The sequence below is a fragment of the Rana temporaria genome, chromosome 8, assembly GCF_905171775.1.
Source record: "Rana temporaria chromosome 8, aRanTem1.1, whole genome shotgun sequence".
Lineage (NCBI taxonomy): Eukaryota > Metazoa > Chordata > Amphibia > Anura > Ranidae > Rana > Rana temporaria.
The window spans coordinates 80,488,550-80,511,712 of record NC_053496.1 but is presented as its reverse complement, the minus strand read 5'-3'; the positions used below and the strand labels follow the sequence as shown (position 1 = coordinate 80,511,712).

The 23,163-nt window shown below is 41.0% G+C and overlaps 1 protein-coding gene across 1 annotated transcript in view; it reads left to right on the top strand.

The window, feature by feature from the left end:
• Positions 1-10,874: 10,874 nt before the first annotated feature.
• LOC120910418 overlaps positions 10,875-23,163 on the top strand; it is a 17,196-nt gene continuing 4,907 nt past the window's right edge. The window contains exons 1-3 of the mRNA XM_040322176.1: positions 10,875-11,019; positions 15,480-15,666; positions 20,083-20,290. Coding sequence (XP_040178110.1) covers positions 10,875-11,019; positions 15,480-15,666; positions 20,083-20,290 — 540 coding nt within the window. The remainder of the gene's footprint in view (positions 11,020-15,479; positions 15,667-20,082; positions 20,291-23,163) is intronic.

Below are 23,163 nucleotides of genomic sequence, written 5' to 3'. Positions count from 1 at the left end.
GATCAGTGACGTGTCACTGGTAGCTCCTCCCCCTAACAGCTGGATTACGCTATGGGCATACTTTTCCTCTATTGCATATTGAGGAGAAAATAGAAAAAGTTTTGTTGTCCCCAGTAGTCCACCTCCATCCCTGAAAATATAGCGAAAAAGAGGAAAATAGCCCTGGGACTTTAAATGAAGTGGGTACTGTTCCACCAGTAAGCATGACAATGATAAATACAATATAAGATTTTCTTAAAAAATTATTTTGCAAATAATTAACACCAACAGTGGCCAATTTAAAAGAGAATACATCAATTGATGGTACATAGTTATAACAATAGTAACAGTCTAAAATACTCAATTGCCATGGGGGATGTATAAAAGGTGAGTAACATGGTTGTGGTCACAATCATTATGTACCCAGCGTATTTTGCGAGGTTGACTCGCTCATCAGGGGTGGATGCACGTAACAATATCCCTAAAGTAAAGAGAATGTCTAAATTGGCAATACAGCATGGTGTTAATTTAAAAAAATATCAGGATGAGAGGGGTCTCAAATGAAGGACCTCTCTTGCATATTAATATTGGTGGAACGATACTAGCAACCTTTGGACAGATCTTTTTCTCCAGAGTCCTACACAGTGGCATACACTGTGACCATGCAGAGCCCCTGGTGGGGATATCAATCCGATGAGTGCATTCACTGTAATGCCACGTACACACGATAATTTTTCAGCATGAAAAAAACTTCGTTTTTAAAAAACGTCATTTAAAATGATCGTGTGTGGGCTCCACATCATTTTACAGGTTCTGAAAAACGACAACATTTTTGTTTTCGAACATGCTGCATTTTTTAACGTCGTTTTAAACTATGTAGTTTTTCGGGTTGTAAAAAATGATCGTGTGTGGGCTAAAACATCGAAAAAAAACTGCGCATGCTCAGAAACAAGTTATGAGACGGGAGCGCTCGTTCTGGTAAAACTATTGTTCATAATAGAGTAAGCACATTCATCACGCTGTAACAGACAAAAAAGCGCAAATCGTCTTTTACTAACACGGAATCAACTAAAGCAGCCCAAAGGCGAATGGAACTTCCCCTTTAAAGTGCCGGTGTACGTCACCGCGCTTTGCTAGATCATTTTTTTTTAAAACGATGGTGTGTGGGGAGCTACGTCGTTTTAATGATGAAGTTGGAAAAACTTTGTTTTTTAACCACTTAAGCCCCGGACCATTTTGTTGCTAAATGCCCAGGCCAGGTTTTGCGATTCGGCACTGCGTCGCTTTAACAGACAATTGCGCGGTCGTGCGACGTGGCTCCCAAACACAATTGGCGTCCTTTTTTCCCCACAAATAGAGCTTTCTTTTGGTGGTATTTGATCACCTCTGGGTTTTTTTTTTTTTTGCGCTATAAACAAAAATATAGCGTCAATTTTGAAAAAAATGCAATATTTTTTCCTTTTTGCTATAATAAATATCCCCCAAAAACATATATAAACATTTTTTCCTCAGTTTAGGCCGATACATATTCTTCTACCTATTTTGGTAAAAAAAATCGCAATAAGCGTTTATCGATTGGTTTGCGCAGAATTTATAGCGTTTACAAAATAGGGTATAGTTTTATTGCATTTTTATAAAAAAAATTTTTTTACTACTAATGGCGGCGATCAGCGATTTTTTTCGTGACTGCGACATTATGGCGGACACTTCGGACAATTTTGACACGTTTTTGGGACCATTGTCATTTTCACAGCAAAAAATGCATTTAAATTGCATTGTTTATTGTGAAAATGACAGTTGCAGTTTGGGAGTTAACCACAGGTGGCACTGTAGGAGTTAGTGTTCACCTAGTGTGTGTTTACAACTGTAGGGGGGTGTGGCTGTAGGACTGACATCATCGATCGAGTCTTCCTATAAAAGGGATCACTCGATCGATGCAGCCGCCACAGTGAAGCACGGGGAAGCCTTGTTTACATACGGCTCTCCCCGTTCTTCAGCTCCGGGGAGCGATTGCGACGGAGCGGCTATAAACGAATAGCCGCGCCGTCGTCCCGGATCGCTCCCCGCGGGTATCCGACTGCCGCATGTAGCGGGGGAGTCCCGATCGGACCCCCGACCCGCAGAAAGGCGGGGACGTACATGTACGCTCATATGCCTGTACGTGCCATTCTGTGGACGTACATATACATGCGGCGGTCGGCAAGTGGTTAAACATGCTGAAAAATTATTGTGTGTACGTGGCATTAGAGCACGGCTAAGATCACCAAGTTCACTACCATCAACTACAGAGGAAAAATGACTAAGATAAAGTGCTTCAGTGCAGCTCCTATGACTTTCCAGTGCTTCGTGCAACACTCTGTGATTTATAGTGCTCACCAGATATTATTGACTTTGTACTTTTCAGCTACAAAGTCTTCAAAGGCATATGGATATTACCCTTTCGGGTCTCTGCAGGAAATGACCAGCTCCTTCTCTCCTTAGCTGCTCCACTCCTCTTCTTCAGTTACTTTGCAATAAATCCTTTATCCTCAGATGTCATACAAGGAAACAGAAGGGAAGCCCACATAGCATAATTCTGTTTTATTTAAAAATAAGCCATTATATATAGCTGTTTGGATATATATATTTTAAGGACAGCGCTGTGGGTGTAATAGAGGTATTTGTCACTAGTGACTAGGATAAGGTCACTCGATGAACAGCAGTAGTCCAGATAGTACACTTGGAATGACAGCGCTGTGGAATAGACATTATAAAGGGATGATGTCCACTGAGAAAGAAGGAATATATATATATGTGTTTACAAAAACAGAACTTCTCTAAATATCTTTAACATATACTAAATGGGATATTGCAGATTCGATTTAATAATACTTTCAACTGTTATGCCACTGCACAATTTGTACAAAGTTGAGGGTTTTAGCTTCATTTTTTAAAGACTGTTGTGGTCGGTTTTATGCCTACTACTACTGGATTCAAAGCCAGGTACAAAAACAAATACAAAAAAAAAACAAAAAAAAAAACAAGAAATTCCTGTTCACTTCCTGTTCACTAATAGGTTGATTGATATGAATGCAAGTTCTATAGCCTAAGTGAAAATCAAGAATAGGCATACCATTTATGCAGACTGTGTAGCTGTACACGGGCTTTCTGATGCCGTACACACGATTGGTCCATCCGATGAGAACGGTCTGATGGACCGTTTTCACCAGTTAACCGATGAAGCTGACTGATGGTCAGTCGTGCCTACACACCATTGGTTAAAAAAACGATTGTGTCATAACGCGGTGACGTAAAACACAACAACGTGCTGAAAAAAGGAAGCTCAATGCTTCCAAGCATGAGTCGACTTCATTCTGAGCATGCATGGATTTTTAACCGATGGTTGTGCCTACTAACGATCGTTTTTTTTCTATCGGTTAGGTATCCATTGGTTAAATTTAAAACAAGATTGCTTTTTTTTAACCTATGGATAAATAACCGATGGGGCCCACACACGATCGGTTTAGTCCGATGAAAACGGTCCATCAGACCGTTCTCATCGGTTTGACCGATCGTGTGTATGCGGCATAAGACTTTTTACTATATGTGGGCCAGTGCTGTAACACTTTCTACTGCCACGTAGGACCATGCTCACTTATCTAGCTATCTGTGTATACATGGCAAATTTTATTTCGTCATTGGTTGAATGGTGGGGAGCAAGGGGGGGAAGTGTGGGTAAAAAATAATCTTGCTTAGTGGCCTCTTGGTGGGTGTGTCCACTGGGTCAGATTCATTAAACCTTGTCTAATTAGTCACATGCTGAATGTCAAAATGCCATTCTCTTTGTGAAAGATTCCTTAGGAGAGTATAATATACATTTCCAAGAAACAAAGAAAACCCACTTTTGCATAATATTGAATGAACAGTGGTAATAGCAGCTAAATAGTTAAGCTATTGAGTATTGTGGTATGTTAAAGGAGTTGTAAAGGCAGAAGTTTTTTTTTACCTTAATGCATTCTATTCATTAAGATAAAAAACCTTCTGTGTGTATTAGCCCCCCCAGAATCCCCTAATTACCTTCCTGATCCCCTTCTCTCTTCAGCGATGTCCACGATCCCCTCAGCCATCCAGGTCACTCCTCCTGATTGGTTTAGAGAGATCAGCAGCGCCATTCTCTCCTGCGGCTGTCAATCAAAGTCGGTCAGCCAATCAGGTGAGAGAGGGGGCGGGTCAGGTTGGGGCTCTGTGTCTAAATGGATACACAGAGCTCTGACTTGGCTTGGGTGCCCCCTGTAGCAAGCTGCTGGCTGAGGGGCATTTAAAGGAGGGAGGGGCTAGGAGCAGCAAAGAGGGACCAGAGAAGAGGAGGATCCAGGCTTCTCTGTGCAAAACCAACTGCACAAAGAAGATAAGTATGACATGTTTGTTATTAAAAAGAGCCTTTACAATTACTTTAAGCTTATAAAGAGAAGAAGACATGAAAATGAGTACACTTTTGTTAAAGTATGTTGTTCAATGAATGTGCTTTTAAGAATTTTTACATTGCAAAGTTCATTTAAGGGTTTATTTTGCTGGCTCAGATAAGAATTGCTTATAGTATGAGGTTTTAAGTGCATTCTCAGTGTTACTGATGCCAAGTAATTTAAAATAACAATCATTTCACTAATTTGTATTTTACTATGAATTGTAGTTTTATGACTAACATAATAGCAATTGAAAACAAAAATATAAAGATTGTAAAACAATTTTAAGAAATAATTACATTTTTTTTTATCTTTTCATGGCTGCTCTTAATTAGCAATTAGGTTGGGTAAGAATTCTTAATAAACATAAATTCACTTTTACTTTTTTAATGTTTCTGAGTAATTTGTGAAGATGAAGATGTCACAACGCTGACAAGCGCCTAAAGGAAGACACATTAGTCATCAGTCAGAAAAAAGACAAGTGTGGATAATTTATGCTATAGCAAATACAACTGCACTAAGTTTGAGAAACTAGATTCCAAATGTGAACACCACAATCTATATACTGTATGTGTTTTTGGAAACAGAACATACATACTGATGAACATCCAGTACAGTAGTTACCAGGCTGTCAGCAAGTGGTCCATGTTTCTTAGAGGGTACCTCTACTGCGTTTTGGTACTTCTGCTTCTTATAGTCAAATTAGTATATAAACGTTATAGCAAATACATCAAATATATTTTTTTCCTTAAATCTGTTACTATTTCAGCTTTTTAAAGCCATAGTGGATTGTTTAGAAAATATTATATACAACATGAAAACATTGGTAGGAAAGCTTTTTTTTTATTAGCTTTTATATTTTTAACAAACATCAGAGATATTGGTGTAGATGAAACCCTTGGGTCATAGGCGTGCGCAGCCTAATGCATTAGGGTGTGCACCTCAAACCAAAGCTCAAACACACGTGCGTCTGTATATATATATATACACATACATACATACACACACACACACACACACACACACACACACACTCTTATAAATAAATGTATTAAAACATTTTAAAATGTATTAAAAAAAAATTATGAAATAAACATCAATATAAACACACATTATTTTTTTTAACTTATTAATTAAATAATCTTAACATAAACAAACCTTTTAAATAAATCTCCAGATCAAATAAGCAATTTTTAAACAAACCACATAGTAAGTGGGACTTTATTTTATAAGTGTCAGTTTATGTGGAACAGACTCCCTCCAGAGGTGGTTCTGGTCAGCTCAGTAGATTGCTTTAAGAAAGGCCTGGATACTTTCCTAAAAGTACATAATATAACTGAGTACTAATATTTGTAGGTAAAGTTGATCCAGGGTAAATCCGATTGCCTCTCGGGGGATCAGGAAGAAATTTTTTCCCCTGCTGTAGCAAATTGGATCATGCTCTGCTGTTTTTTTTCCCTTCCTTTGGATCAACTGTGGGTATGGAGTTGGGTTTATGGGATTGTACTATGTTTTTTATTTTGTTTGTTTATTTTTTTGTGGTTGAACTGGATGGACTTGTGTCTTTTTTCAACCTGACTAACTATGTAACTATGTATGTAACCATGTACTGTGGGAGACCAGATATAGTGAATGCAGGGTCCTGGGTATAGTAACACTTTAAACAATAATTAGTGTAGCACTACCCCCGAAGGAGCTGCTGGTTTACTTTTGGGCCTTACTGTTCCATACGCTTGTTTCAGGGGTTATCCTTAAAGAGTTGTCCATAGAAATGTCTGCACCAAACACAAAGGGCCAGATCCACATACAATTACAGTTGCGGCGCGCATCAGATACACGCTACGCCGCCGTACCTTACCTGGCGTACTTTCAAATCCACAAAGATTTTGCACCGTAAGTTACGGCGGCGTAGTGTATTTATGGTGGCGGAATTCAAATCGGCGGGTAGGGGGCGGGTTTCATTTAAATGAAGCGCGTCCCCGCACCGAATGAACTGCGCATGCGTCGTGCAGAAATGTCGACGTCATTTTTTGAACTTAGACATGAGTTACGTCCTACCCTATTCACGGACGACTTACGCAAAAAAAAAAAAAATCTAATTTCGACGCGGGAACGACGGCCATACTTAACATGGCAATTCTATCTATACGCGCAAAATACCAGCTTTAACTATACGCCCGAAAAAGCAGACTACAGACGACGTTAGAAAATGCGACGGCCGCGCGCACGTTCGTGGAACGTCGTAAATCGCTAATTTGCATACCCGACGCAGAAAACGACGCAAACTCCACCCAGCGGGCGCCGAAGTATTGCACCTACGATCCGAAGGCGTACGAAGCCATACGCCTGTCGGATCGAACCCAGAAGCCGTCGTATCTTGGTTTGAGGATTCAAACTAAAGATACGATGCGGGAAATTTGAAAGTACGCCGGCGTATCAGTAGATACGCCGGCGTACTTGCTCTGTGGATCTGCCCCAAAGTCTCTTTCAAGGTTTTTATTGAACAAAGTTCTCCAACAGAGGGGTAGAGGGATGGGGAAAGACTCAGGTACCTTTGCTTTGCGGATCACAGGTACAACTTTGATCCAGAGGATTAACTCAGCTCCACACTGGATTTCAGCAACCACCAGATAGACCTACTCTTACTGGCCTAGCAGCTGGTGTGAAGCTCGTCAAAGTCTCTGCCACAGACTTGATAAGTGTTGTCAGGCCGTCCCATGATCTTCTGCCACAAGATCGCATAACCACTTGCACACTTTGTATAATTCCAATAAAGTACACGACTGCCAAGAATTTTTCAGCCAGGCCGGCAGCACTGTGAGGTAAATTTGCCAGGGTACGTCCATCAATTGAATCCCACTGGTTCAGCTTCCTTCCATAGGTAAGGTAGCGAAGGACCATCCCTGGATTAGTAGGGCCCAGAAACCCCTGGGCCTACTCTTAGTTGCGAGGCCTCAGGCCAGCCGGCCCCAAGGCTACTAAACAGCTCACACATCCCTGAGGCCAGGAGGGCCATCAGGTCGGGATCGGCAAAACAAACCCCCCGCCAAAACGGTATCTGTCCCTTAAGTACCCCTCCCTAGAATGCACAGCGGGTTGACCACGCCCCCTGAGCTGCTTCTGTGAAAGAGATACCCAATGCATCCTGCCTGCTGCCTTTCCAACCTTGACCAGTGGTAACAGCGACACCCACCTTCAAGGGGAAAATTGTGCAACCCAGCTGAACTGAAACAGAGCCAACAATTTAGCATAACTATTCTGAGCTAAATTACAGCTCAGGCAACTAGAATTTAACATATAGCACATACTCAATGGGAGCATGGTGCTACATTAGCAATACATCTAAACAATATTTTTCATAGAATCTGATAAAAGTGCCTAATATATATATATATATATATATATCCTTATTTATTTGCCACGTAGTACTGTAAAATTAATAAATGATTATGTCACCAGGTTGTATTGGGCCTGTACTGCTATGCTCCAAAGCAATTGTGTTGCCTATCACAGCAGTTAAGGCCTTGCCAAAGTTCCTAGCAGCCATTGAAAAAGATGCAGAAAGAATATTCATGTTTGTTGTTCAAATAAAAATAAATATCAATATAAAACAAACAACTCCAATCTACATTGGCTTTCCAATATGCTAAGGAAGTTGCAGGCATGGCCATTAAGATGGAGCAGAAATTATCTTGTACATCCAGTTGAATGATTTTATGTGCAGTAAACTATAAAAAACAACTATTACACCCAGAGACAAGTAAATGCTACATTGAAAGGATTTTGAAATAAGGATCTGTCATTGCTATAAATCAGATGTTATAGTTTTAATATGTCTGGAATTTATTAACAAGTAATACATCAAGCGTAATTAAAGGATTTAGATGTCACATTCAGGAGCTGAAAGTTTTATAAAACATTCCAAATTATACAAAGAGGAGGGGGACACATTCCATTACATCTAATGGATGATACATGTGATATGGAAATGACTACTTACCAATAAAATGGTCAGTTTCCAGGAACTAGACAGATATGCATTTGACATTCAGATTTAGATATTAACAATACCAGCACATCAGGCTAACATTTATGTTTTCAAAATTGTTTATTAACCACTTAAGGACCCCCCACTGTATATGTACGTCCTCTTTTTAAACATGGATATCTCAGTAACGGCAGCAGCTGCTGCCACAACTGAGATATCCATGTTTTCAGCTGGCGGCCGTGTAAACGATAACGGCGGTCTCCGCGGCGGATTCGCCGCGAGATCGCCGTTATCGGTGGCGGGAGAGGGGCCCCCCCCCTCCCGCCGCTTTTCCGCGCCCTCCGCCGCTTACCGGAGCCGTCGGTAGCGGCGGAGGAGATCCGATGCTGCCGCCAGGAGAGTGAGGACTTGAGTGAGGGCAAGATGGCCCCCACCCGTCCTCATAGCTCTGCTGGGCGGAAGTGACGTCAAAACGTCAGTCCCGCCCAGCATCTTAAAGAGACAATTTTTTTTCTGTCATTTTTTTAAATGACAAATTTTCCTTTTTTTTTTTTTTTTTTGCATTTAAGCCTAAATATGAGATCTGAGGTCTTTTTGACCCCAGATCTCATATTTAAGAGGACCTGTCATGCTTTTTTCTATTACAAGGGATGTTTACATTCCTTGTAATAGGAATAAAAGTGATAATTTTTTTTTTTTTATATATTTTAGTGTAAAAAATAATAAAATCAATAAAATTAAACAAGAAAACAAAAAAAAATTTTTTTTAAAGCGCCCCGTCCTGACGAGCTCGCGCGCAGAAGCGAACGCATACGTGAGTAGCGCCTGCATATGAAAACGGTGTTCAAATCACACAAGTGAGGTATCGCCGCGATCGTTAGAGCGAGAGCAATAATTATAGCCCTAGAGCTACTCTGTAGCTCAAAAAATGCAACTTATAGAATTTTTTAAACGTCGCCTATCTAGATTTTTAAGGGTAAAAGTTTGACGCCATGCCACGAGCGGGCGCAATTTTAAAGCGTGACATGTTGGGTATCATTTTACTCGGCGTAACATTATCTTTCACAATATATAAAAAAATTGGGCCAAATTTATTGTTGTCTTATTTTTTAATTCAAAAAAGTGAATTTTTTCCAAAAAAAGTGCGCTTGTAAGACTGCTGCGCAAATACGGTGTGACAAAAAGTATTGCAATGACCGCCATTTTATTCTCTAGGGTGTTAGAAAAAAAAAATATATAATGTTTGGGGGTTTTAAGTAATTTTCTAGCAGAAAAAAATGTTTTAGTGTTGCAAACACTAAATCTGAAAAACACCTGAGGTCTTTAAGTGGTTAAATATATTTGCTTAAAAGGGACCACGAATGGGTTCCTATGTCCATTCAAACGTAAAAAAAAACAAAAAAAACATTAAACAATAGTAACCCATAGCAACCAGATCCCAAGGGCTGTGTGTTGTGATAACACAGATTTTGACACAAAGGGGTTGATTTACTAAAGGGAAATCCACTCTGCACTACAAGTGCATTGCAAATGCACTTATAAGTGCAGTCACAGTAGATCGCTGTAGATCTGAGTGGAAGCTCTGAAATTAGGGGAAGCTCTGCTGATTTTATCATCCAATCATGTACAAGCTAAAATGCTGTTTATTTTCCTTGCATGTCCCACTTGGATCTAAAGCGACTGCACTTCCAAGTGCACTTTCAGTACAATTTCAAGTGCACTTAGCACTTGTAGTTTGCACTTGTAGTGCAAAGTTAATTTTCCTTTCGTAAATAACCCAAAAGTTACCAATTTCACTTAGTGAAGACTCCCTATACCTGTCACTTCTATGTGATGCATTTCTCTTACGTGACAAACCTGGTGCTTGAAGATTGTTTTTTTATGCTTTCTTTCCTTTTCCAGCTTTTCTTCCTGCATCTATCTCTCTCCTTCCCCAACAGAAACCAACGTTTTCCACCCTCCTAATCCCAGTCAAATCCTAATCCCACTCCTGGGTTTGTATGATGGCTTCAACAACATTCACTATTACCCCACACAATGTTCAAGGTTTTATCTCTCCCTGGAGATGAAGGTTTACTTTTAACTATTAGGCATTTCACCACTCCAGTATAATTTTTCTGCAAGACACCTGTTTTTTTTTATATCTTCCCAATGTTATGAAAAAAGACATCCTGATAGCATTCCACAGAACAAAATACCTTTTTTTCCAGGAACTTGCAACACCTGATAATATTGAAAAAAAACTAAGACTAGCTTCCAATTCATGAAGTAGCATCTATTCGCTGTGTTATAAAAAATAAATAAATGTATAACTACAAACCCTGTTTCAACAAAACCAATAAAGATGGAGGAAACTAAAGTAATGAATATAGTTGATCATTACCAATGAAAGTAGAGGAAACGGAGGCTAACCAATAAGGATGGTGGAAGATAGAAATATTTTATCCTCAGGTTTTATGCACTGAATGCCAACCCATGAGGTTGCTGTTGCTGACTGTAAATCTAATCTTATCTGTGAAGTCTTCAGACTAGAAAAGCTGATGTCAAACTCCAAGAAAGAGTCTTTAGAATTGTCACTAGTAGCAGATCCCCCTTTTCTCTACTTGTGCAGTAAGATACATTTATTGAGCTGTCTTAGCAGTATAGGTCATTGTCCTTAGAATTTCTGCTACAGCCCATCAACTCCCTGTATGCATTATGCAGGCTTTCTGAGCCTTTAAAAAAAATCTGAAAGTTTGTCCTTAAATAAAACTTGATTGGTGGAGGCATCTCAAGAAGCTGAACCTATTCCTTCCCACTCAAGGTGCCCTTTTGTCAGGAACATTGGGCCAGATTCACAAAGAGTTACGCTGGCATATCAGTAGATACACCAACGTAACTCGCAATCTAAGCCCGTCGCATGTTTAAGTGTATACTCAAACTGAGATACACTTAAACCTACCTAAGATACGACGGCCTGCACCGTCGTATCTTAGGGTGCAATATTTCCGCTGGCCGCTAGGTGGCGGTTCCATTGAGTTTGGCGTAAAATATGCAAATTAGTAGATACGCCGATTCACGAACGTACGCTTGCCCGTCGCAGTAAAGATATGCTGTTTCCGTAAGAGCTATGCTGGCGTAAAGATAAAGCTGCCCCCTAGGTGGCGTATCCTATGTTAAGTATGGCCGTTGTTCCCGTGTCGAAATTTTGAAATTTTAAGTCGTTTGCGTAATTCGTTTGTGAATGGGGCTGGACGCCATTTACGTTCACGTCAAAACCAATGACGTCCTTGCGACGTCATTTAGAGCAATGCACGCCGGGATTTTTTAGGGACAGCGCATGCGCAGTTCGTTCGGCGCGGGGACGCGCTTCATTTAAATGAAACACGCCCCCTACCCGCCGAATTTGAATTCCGCCGGGTGTTTTACGCTACGCCGCCGCAACTTTACAGGCAAGTGCTTTGTGAATAAAGCACTTGCCTGAAAAACTTGCGGCGGCGTAACGTAATTCAAATATGTTACGCCCGCCCAAAAGTACGCACATCTACGTGAATCTGGCCCATTGTGTCAGCCTTAAAGTGGAGTTCAACCCAAAAATGTAACTTTTGCTTTTCGGAACCCTCCCCCCCTCTGGTGTCACATTTGAAACCTTTGAGGGGAGAGGGGGAGCAGATACCTGTGTAATACAGGTATTCTGCTCCTACTTCCGAGCATAGATACCCGAGCGACTTGCGGGTATCTACGCCACTTCCGGGGCCTTTTCTGTCACCCCTTCTTCTTGGAGACACACAGGTCACAGAAGACATCAGGAACCAGTCAGAACACAATGCTTCACTTCCTGATTCCCTTGCCAAAGAAGCTCTACTTTAAGCGATCATGTTCATGTGCATATGCCTGCACAACAGTGTGCACATCCACCACAGAAACTTAGTGGACTATTTAAACCTGAGACCTGATGGGATTAATGCTGGATGGTTCTTCAGCCTGTGTCTCTACTATCCTTGATCCTGAATTCTGTTTGACTCTGTTATTGACCCAGCTTTTTTCTGACTTGCCTCTGGATTACCCCTGCCTGTTTATGCCTACTGCTTAACTGTGTTATCAACCTCAGCCAGGACTCTTGACCAAAATTTTGCATATCAATTGCCTGCCCGTTGCTAATCTCTACTCATCTCTGACCTTGATCCTGCTTGTGATTTGGTGCCTTCCTGTCTGACTTGTATGTAACTAAGCTTGCGGCCTGACTCCATTTCCTACTGGCCTGGGTGAAGTCAGGGTGCCTCCATCACTGTGCTTCTCCTTACCTAACACCAGTGCTCCCAAGTTTAAGTCCGTGGTTCCAGCTTCTTGGTACCTGCACCCTTCCATTGCTCTAGCAGGGCTTGTCCCAACTTCCAGGGGTTTTTAGATGGAAATTGTGCAAGAGGCCACCCTCATCATTTCGAGGTTTGCATGCAGTATATTGCACAATCCTCCACCATTGCAACAGAGCATGTACATAGTCAGTTTACCCAAGTAAATTTGTCATTTGACAAATTATTGAGTGAACCATACCAGAGCCTCTGACCATGAGCCCTGTCCAACTAATAGAACCCATTTTAAATGTAGTGCATAGAGTCAGTAGGAGCATTTAAACAGCCAATGTCCGGCCCAAACTGATGCTCGAGCCGAACTGTTCACCCAACTCTATTTATAAACACTGAATCAGACTATCATGCTATTTTGAGAGCTAAAGACGCAGACTTCTTCCTTGAATATACTGTACTGTAATGCCGACATTACAATATATTGTTGGGAGCTATTACAATATACACAGAGAAGAAGTTGGCATACTGGGAGGGGGATTTCAGAACTACAGTAGGGCAGAGAGACTGGACGTGCCACACATGCCCTGTGTACAGTAATGAGGCTTTTTTGGGTGTGCGTAGTACACCCAAAGGCTGCAACTAGTTAACCCCTTGTGGACCGCATAACTTAGTTATACGATGGCAGAGCAGCTCTACTGCGCCAGGCAGACCTGTGTTCTGTCAGCAGGGTGTGATGGATTTTATTCAGGGAAAGAAAATCCATCAGATTTCATAGTAAAAACAGCACACATAGTACAGAAAAACAATGGTTAGGCACACATTTAACACGTTGATCTTCCCAATCAGTGTCATTAGTACAGTGATAGTGGATATTTTTGGCACTGATCACTGTATTAGTGTCACAGGTTCCCACAAAGTGTCAAAAGTTTCAGTTAGTGTCAGACCGTTTTCAGCAATATAACAGTCCTGCTATAAGTCACTGATCACTGCCATTACTAGTATAAAAAAAATTGAGTATATATCCCATAGTTTGTAGACTTTTGCGCAAACCAATCATTTTATGCTTATTTAGATTTTTACCAAAATATGTACCAGAAAGCATATTGACCTAAATTTATGAAGACATTTGATTTTTGATTATTATTTTTTTTAATTGCATACGTTTTATAGCAGAAAGTAAAAAATATATTTTTTTTCCCACGTTTTTTGGTTTATAGCGCAACAAAAAATCCAGAGGTGATCAGATGCCCCCAAAAGAAAGCTCTTTTGGAAATATTGTCCTACAAGCTGCAAACATGCTAGCACAGTAGAAAAAAAAAAAAACAGGAAGAATTGCAGGGGGAGAACTTATCATTTTAGACATTAAAGTGAATGACAAATTAAAAATGAAGAAATTCCTATCCCTACACTCATGAAGTGCAATCAAATACTATTTATATGATACATCTTACCACCTGACAATGATGCCCCAATAATATTTCTCCTGGGAAGAAACATTCCCATAGTCCACAAGGTACAGGAGGATGGAAGGGGTGTGGCCAAGCCGTGTTACAGGAGCACACCTGCTTGGGTGCCCCCACAGCAAGCTGCTTGCTGTGGGGGCCCCTGGCAGGAGGAAGGGGTCAGGAGAGCTGACAGGGGACCCAAGAAGAGAAGGATCCGGGCTGCTCTGTGCAAAACCACTGCACAGAACAGTTAAGTATAAGATATTTCTTATTTTTAAAAAAAGAGACTTTAATACCGCTTTAAAGAACATACCCACTCTGACAATGAGACTGCTCATGAGCGATCAGGTCTACATCAGGGAAGTTTCAAATTCATTGATTCTACATTCCTGAGTACAGAGTCTTGACCTAAGCTGCAAAAGATTCTTCCATCAAGACCCCAAATTATATAGATGACAACATAAGCATCATACTAGTGTAGCACTACCCCCGAAGGAGCTGCTGGTTTGTTTTGGGTGGCATGTTACCTCTATTCCTTTGCCGTCTAGGGTACTTGATGAGAGTTGAGAAAAACTTCCACACTTTAGGCTTCTTTTTCTTTGCTTTATTTACCCAACGTGGTAAACGGAATAAAAGTAGTAGTTGAAGAGGTGGAAGGGTAATAGGTAATAGGTTCAGGTGTATAACACTTGAACACGCACCCCTGGCCATGAGGGCCACACACGGAGGGTGGTGGGACGACGACGACCCAGAACTAATGACGTCTGTCCCTTAAGTACTCTCCCCCAGCATGCACAGCGAGGCGATCAACCCACACTGATTGGCTGCCGAGGAAAAGCACCCAACACACCTTGACTCGACTGCTGTCACCCTTGGCCTGAGGTGGTACCAACACCCCAGGCAACAATAGTTGTCACTCACAGTACAGCCACGGTTGGAACAGAAGCCCAAATTTGGCAAAAAACATACAGTCAGAGGTAGTTAAATCTCTGACTACCCTCTAAATTTAAGGCAGCGCCAGCTATGAAAGTAGCAGGCCACTACACTAGGAACCCTGCTAACCATGACATGCCTAAGAAGCCCATCAGAGTTATTACACTAGGGATGATCTCAAGGATTGAACTGAACACAATTTACTGGTCTAATTTTTGGAGGTCTAATGCCATAAAAAAATATCAAAGGATAGGCAATGAATAAACCTCTCATGAAAGTCCCTAACAGTCAAGCTGTGAAGCAATTAAAAGGAAAGCATGATTTAGTAATAAGACCTTTGCCAGATGTCAGATCTACTGACATATTTATATTATGATAAGAATACATTTTTTTGGTTGTGCAAAAGATTTGGAGCTTACACAAGATGCAACACAGAGATACAACTCTGGATACCTAAAGCAGTCAATCACCAAGCACTGGTGCAGTCCCATGGGAAGAAAAGGGGATCCACATTTCTCCCTTATTCGCAAACACAATAGATATTATTCCTCACCCCAAGAAGCTGAACAGAATGGGGAGAAAAGCACAGGAAGGTAATAATATATTGCTGGGGGAGCAGCCAATATAATGAATCTGTTGCTTTACCCTGTAGACAACGTACAGATTCTCTTTAAAGGCTTATTACATTATCCTGTAATATTTAAAAACTGATATATACCCAAACACCAGCTGCCTCTGTTTATAACACACTAAAATTTAATGTAAGTGTTTCACACATTTTACACACATTTTATGCAGTCTGTATAAAATATTGTTTATTCTATTTAAAAAAAAAAAGTAAAGCATGAACATGAGTTATGCTCCGTACACATTCCGAGAGCAAAAGTCCGATGTGAGCTTTTGAACGGAAATTCCGACCGTGTGTATGCTCCATTGGACTTTTGCTGTCGGAATTTCCACCAACAAAAGATTGAGAGCTGGTTCTCAAATTTTCTGACGGAAATAATTCCTATCGGAAAATCCGATCGTCTGTAGCAATCCTGATGAGAAAAATTCCGACGCATTTTCGGAAGCATTAAACTTAATTTTCTCGGCTCGTCGTAGTGTTGTATGTCACCGCATTGTTGGCGGACGAAAGTTATGAGAACTTTTGTGTGACCATGTGTAGGCAAGCCAAGCTTGAGCAGAATTCCGTCGGAAAAACCCTCCAAGTTTTTTCCGACGGAAAATCCGATTGAGTGTACGCGGCATTAATTTAAATCATATAGGATTATATCTGTTTTTGTATTTAAAAAAATGTGAAGTCAGTTGGTGCACTCAGATCTGATTTCCTGCTTTGCTGTTTTCACCACCATGCAGGATAACTGAATATGTATTTAATGCTATATGTACTGCGGTCATCATAGTACTGACATTTAGTAATGCATTTTTATTTCTATACATTTCTTTTACTGCATTCCATGTGTAGCTTTTTCTTAAAAGCAGAGACTAGCGTGCACTTAAAGATTTTTTTCATATTTTCATCTTGACTAGTCCCATCACACATGTTTAAAATTTTTGATTATAGCAATCTTTACTTGCCTTGAAAGTGCACTTATATGCCTTTACTTGCATAGAAATTGCTACAGCAGAATACATTTTTGAGGTTATGTAAACTCCTAATGGGGTTTATTTTTATAAGGTCTATTTACTATAAACTGCTACCTGCTATGTAGTCACCTAAAAACCAGGAAGAACAAACAGTACACAGGGTATTGTTGTTGTTCTTGCTGTTGAAAAATGTACTATATGTCATATAGGGGATGAGACAACAGAGCATGACTGTCCAAAACTGCTATACTAAACAATATTAAGGCAACAGTTCCAGTAGAGGCAAACTTATGGTGACTGTAAAGCTTCTTTTTTTTAAATTAAAATAACAAACATGTTATATTTACCTGTTCTGTGCTCTGTTTTTTCACAGAGCAGCCCTGACCCTCTTCTTTAGGGATGAGCCGAACACCCCCCTGTTCGGTTCGCACCAGAACTTGCGAACACACCAAATGTTCGTGTGAACTTTAGAACCCCGTTAAAGTCTATGGGACTCGAACATTTGAAATCTAAAGTGCTAATTTTAAAGGCTAATATGCAAGTTATTATCCTAAAAAGTTTTAAAAACGGCTGTTTTTTCGGGAGCAGTGAATTTAATAATGCTAAAAGTGAAACAATAAAAGTGAAATATTACTTTAAATTTCGTACCTAGGGGGGTGTAAAGTTAGCATGTGAAATAGCACATGTTTCCAGTACATAGAACTGTCCCTGCACAAAGTGTCATTTCTGAAAGGAAAAAAAGTATTTTAAAACCGGACTTGCGGCTATAATGAATTGTCGGCTCTGGCAATTCAGAGAGAATTCATTCATAAATTGCCTAGACCCACAACCCTTCTAATTAATACTAACGAATAGTGGCTCCTTCACATATTCTATAACATGAATCTCCTGTGGACGAGAGATACAGATTCTCGACCGTTCCATACCGGCTCTTACCACCTCCCCACAAGATGGGTTCATACTTGCTCCTGTCAAACCCTACCGGACACTTTTGTATCTTAGGGGAAGTTACATAGAACCTCCCCAACTCCGGTGATTTGCCCATTCCGTTGACTTTTAACCCCTAGTTCACCTACTTACCCTCCTTCTCCTCCCCTCCCCCCACTTTTTCCTCTTCTTTGTTTTTTTTCTCTTCTTCCTCTTCTTTCCCCTTCCTTCCTCCCTCTCTCTTCTCCTTCTCTCACCTTTTCCCCTCTCCCCCTTCCACTTCACCTTTTTACTCCCCTCCTCCCCCCCTTCTACCTCGCAGTCTCCGCCTCCACCGCATCCTCTCCAGCACAAAACTACTCCAGAACCTGCCCTTCTCTCATTCCCTAAGTTCATACGCAAGAGGGCAACCACCTCACATCTGTGACCGTCCTCTCCTACTCTTAGGACTGCACACTATCTCACTATGTCACACCTACGCTCTACAAAAAAAACCTCCACGCTTAAAGTAGTCTCACCGAACACAAAGGGCCTCAAAATTCCGGAAAAACGCACAAATAAAATCCCTAAGCTTACCAACCACCTATTTCCAACAGTATATCATTATATATCAGTATATCATTTCCAACAGTATATCTCCTGTATAATAATATCATGCTACCAACCCACTTGCAAAAACCAAAGGGGTTTCAATTCTATTTTCCAAAAATCTTGACTGACAACCCATAGACTCTCTTATAGACACAGAGGGCAGATATGTCTTCCTAAAGGGCCGTCTCCAGGGGCGACCTGTAACCCTGGCTAACATATACAGCCCCAATACTGCTCAAGTAAGCTTCTTTAGATTAATCTCAAGACTGCTCTCAGAATTTCAATCCGGACTGACTTTAATGTTGCACTATTCCCAATTTTGGATACCTCCACTGGAGCAACTTCCCTGCCATACAAAACCATCAAACAAATTAAGCTACAGATCCAAGATCTTCTCTTACACGACACCTGGCGCGCCCTCCACCCTGACAAAAAAGATTTTACTTTTTTTTCTGCCCCTCATAATAAGTACTTCAGAATTGATTATCTGTTGCTATCCCAAAAAGACATCCCCTTTCTCTCCACCGCCACTATAGAACCAATGTTACTGTCGGACCACCACCCAATTACAATGACTCTGACATTCCCAGATAAACACACTTCCAAAAATATCTGGCGCCTTGATTCGACTTTACTTACTTCAGAAGAGGTGGTCGAAGACATTCGCAATTGCATACGTACATTTTTTCTAGAAAATAACACACCTGACACACCTGACACAGCCCCACTTACCCAATGGGAGGCCCACAAATGTGTAGTTAGGGGGAAATTCATTACCCTTAAGGCAGCCCACCGAAAAGCCCAACAACATACAATTACAGACCTACTCAACAAGATTAAGACCCTTGAACTCACCCACAAACAAACAATCTCAAGCGCAACAAATTTACCATGAACTTACCCAAAAAAGGAAGCTTTTGCGTGAAGAATTAAATCTCAAAACGCGACGCAAATTTGTCCTACACCAAAAGCTCTTCTACGAATTCGGCAATAAATGCGGAAAATACTTAGCAAGAGCTCTCCAGACCAAAAAAGCACAGGCTACTATTCACACTATCAAAGACCCTCAAGGAAAGTCCTTCATTACTCCGACAGACATAGCAGCGCAATTCGAGTCCTACTATTCCAATTTATATAATCTCCCCAAACATGCGACAAACCATAAGAGCTCTGAAGCCCGTCACACCTTAATCAAATCTTTCGTTGACAAATACTGCCCCAAAATCATAGATAGGGAGGATGGCCTACAGTTGGAACACCCCATTTCGGAAGAGGAACTAAAATTGGCAATCAAACAACTTAGAAATGGTAAAAGCCCCGGCCTTCACGGATACTTTATCCCCGCACATTATTAAGACTTTTAATTCCTTAACATCGCCCACCCTCCCCTTCAATAGATTGCTGGAAGCCCACATCACCATAATCCCAAAAGAGGAGAACGACCCCACATCGGTTAGCAACTACAGGCCGATATCCTTATTGAATGTAGATATAAAGTTGTACGCCAAGATCTTAGCCTCACGTCTTGCACCTTTTCTGCCATCCCTGAAAGGGAGAGACCAAGTTGGATTTATCCCTGGTAGAGAAGCCAGGGATAATACAATCAAGGCCCTGAATATACATCATTGGATTACAACGCACAAACAAGAGGGATTTTTTCTGTCGTTGGACGCGGAGTAGGCTTTCGACAGGCTGGCATGGTACTACCTGGAAGCAGTCCTGAGACATGTTGGTCGAATGCTCAATGCCATTATGTCCCTCTATACGGCACCAACTGCCAGGGTCCGTGTAAATGGCCACCTGTCAAACGCCTTCTCTATTGGTAACGGGACAAGACAGGGATGCCCACTTTCCCCAATTTTTTTCGTCCTAAACCTTGAGCCTTTCCTCCAATATCTCAGATCTAATGACAGTGTCAAAGGCTTTCGCATCGCAGATCGAACCTATAAGATGGCTGCCTTCGCCGATGACATATTGTTGTTTCTGAAAGATCCCCACATATTAATTCCAAACCTTCTAAAAGAACTGAAGCTATTTCATGATATTTCCAATTTTAAGATTAATTTTGCTAAATCCCAGGCCCTGAATATCTCCCTCTCACAGGAAACAGTATTGCAATGTAAGAACAACTTCCCCTTTAAATGAAAACATGATCAGATTAAATATCTAGGGATATACCTAACGGCAAGACTTTCAGACTTATTCTCCAAAAATCATCTACCCATCCTCAGAACTATCACAAGTGACCTAAGTAAATGGAATAAACCATATTTCTCTTGGTTTGGAAGGGCAGCAATTCTAAAGATGAATATACTCCCCCACATCTTATTTATCTTGCAAACCTTACCCATTAAACTCCCCCCACCCTTCTTTCAATCCTACAAACGACTTTGTACTAAAATTTCTATGGAGACAGAAACGACCCAGAGTAGCTTATGACCAGTTAACAAAACCAAAAACAAAGGAGGGCATTGGGCTACCAGACCTTAAGAACTGCTATTGGGCCTGCCACCTCGATAGAATTGTAGACTGGTCAATTCGTAGCCACAGTAAAGACTGGGTCTCTCTTGAGCACACTTTTTCCCCTCTGCCACTACGGTCCCTACCTTGGACCTCATCCAAGCACACCCCAAAGAATCTAAACGATCACCCTCTCATTGCCCTGACACTCCACTGTTTCAAGGAAGCCTGCAGAAAGTTACACATATCCTCAACCCCTGGCCCCCTTACTTCTGTAAAACTCAATCCATCATTTCCACCTGGTATGTCCATAAATTTTCTGACGGAAACCTGGCAACATTCAGAAGTCTTACCACATCACTTCTTCCACACAGGTACTTTTCTGGATCGTTCTTCCCTACCAGCCAATACTGACAACATTGCTTTTCCTCTCTGGACATATTTCCAGATCAGACATTTCCTAAAAGAAGCTGACCGCACATCCCCTGTCTCTCGCCGTCTCACAGCATTCGAACAGCTATGCTCTCACTCTGCACCACAGCAACATATGGTATCCAACATCCACAACATACTCTCCTCAGATAGCTCTCTGAAAACTAACAAAGCCTGTTTAAGCTGGGAAAGAGACTTACAGATAGAAATGACAGAGGCACAATGGGAAAGTATATCTACAATAACACATAAGGGCTCTCTCAATGTCTCGATACAGGAAAACAATTATAAAGTCTTAACGCGCTGGTACAGAACCCCGGTTATCCTCAACAAATACAAACCCTTGATGACTCTATTATTACATTTTGTAAGCCAACCTAATCAAAACATGAGACACCTGGCCTCCCTCCCCTACACAAGGGAAGATTGAGGGAGGACCCGTCTCGACTATCCTGACAAACATACTTTCAATTATCTTTAAACCAAAATTTTTTTTTTATATTCTCTATACCCCAACACCTGGGGACCGGCAGCGGAGACTGGGAGGTACCCCCCAACCTTTCCCTCTCAACTTCCCCTCCCCCTCCTCTCTTTGTTTATTCATATGGATATCTATGCATTTTAATGCTCTCCATCTATACTTTTTATCTTATTTTATTTTATTTTATTTTATTGTATTTTACTCTTCTCTTTCTCTCTTTCTCCTTTTCTTCTTTTTGTTCTTCTTCTATCTTCCTCTCTCTCTTCCCTTATTCTCCCCCTCCTACTCCTATTCCTCCGTCCCCCCCCCTTGAGGAGTCTACACTCTGATTCAGTCCCTTCACAGCTCATTTCACTCAGTACCGATAGCTTACCAACTTCAGCCGCTGAACTAATAAGAGGAAACAATTACTCAAAGTTGGTTAGTACCTCATGAACTAGCTCACCCCCACCTCCATCCACAACACTGTGAGAAGCATAGGCACTCAACAGACCAGTCATGAATGTAGCTCACATCCCAGAAAATGTTCAATATGTCGAAAAATGCTGTATTTTCTCTGTAATTACTACTACATCCTAGTTCTGATCATCACTGCTGTAAAACCTGCTGTTTTATTTCAGACTCCTTGTTCAAATGTATTGTAAACCTTATTTTGTTTACCAATAAAATTTATTATGGAAAAAAAAATGCGCCGGGCAGACGCACGTTTGAGAATCGGCGTATCTAGCTAATTTGCATACTCTGCGCAGAAATCAACGGAAGCGCCACCCAGGGGCCAGCGTAAATATGCACCTAAGATCCGACGGCATACTAAGACGTACGTCAGTCGGATCTAGCCCACATTCAGGCGTATCTTGTTTTGTGGATACAAAACAAAGATACGACGGCGCATCGTAGAACTTACGCGGCGTATCAATAAGTTCTTTGTGGATCTGGCCTTATGTATTCTTCTTATACTTTCTAATAAAGTAGGAAATAGGGTAGTAATTTTAACAATTTCAAGGATTTAATTTAAACAGAGTTGCTTCTTTTCAGTGAACATAATCTAAAAAAGAAAAGAAAAAAAAAGATTTAACAATTTACTAGGGCAGTGTTAGCAAGTGTTATCCTTCACTGGTGGGGTCCTTGCAGTGTACAATTGCTTTGAGAGTAATGAAATTTTTATTTTTGGCCCCTTTTTTTTTCATTCTCAAAACATACAGGCAAGCAGACTCTAATGCCAATATATTGGGGCTTTGTGCTCTCCCCAATCTTCCTGCTAAAAGATACAGGGCCAGATCCACGTAGCGCATCGTAATTTTAGGCAGGCGTAGCGTATCGTAGTTACACTACGCCACCGCTACTTTGAGAGGCAAGTATTCACAAAGCACTTGCCTCTAAAGTTACGGCGGCGTATCGTAAATCTTATTCAAATGATGAACAGGGGGGCGTGTTTTATGTAAAATAAGGTTGACCCCACGTAAATTATGCTTTTTTCGTACGGCGCATGCGCGCGCATGCTCAGTATCATGTCGAATTTTCAAATAAAATTACACCCGCTCAATGCCTAGACGAAGTGAACATAATTTACGCAAAGCCCTATTCGCGAACGTTTTACGCAAACGACGTA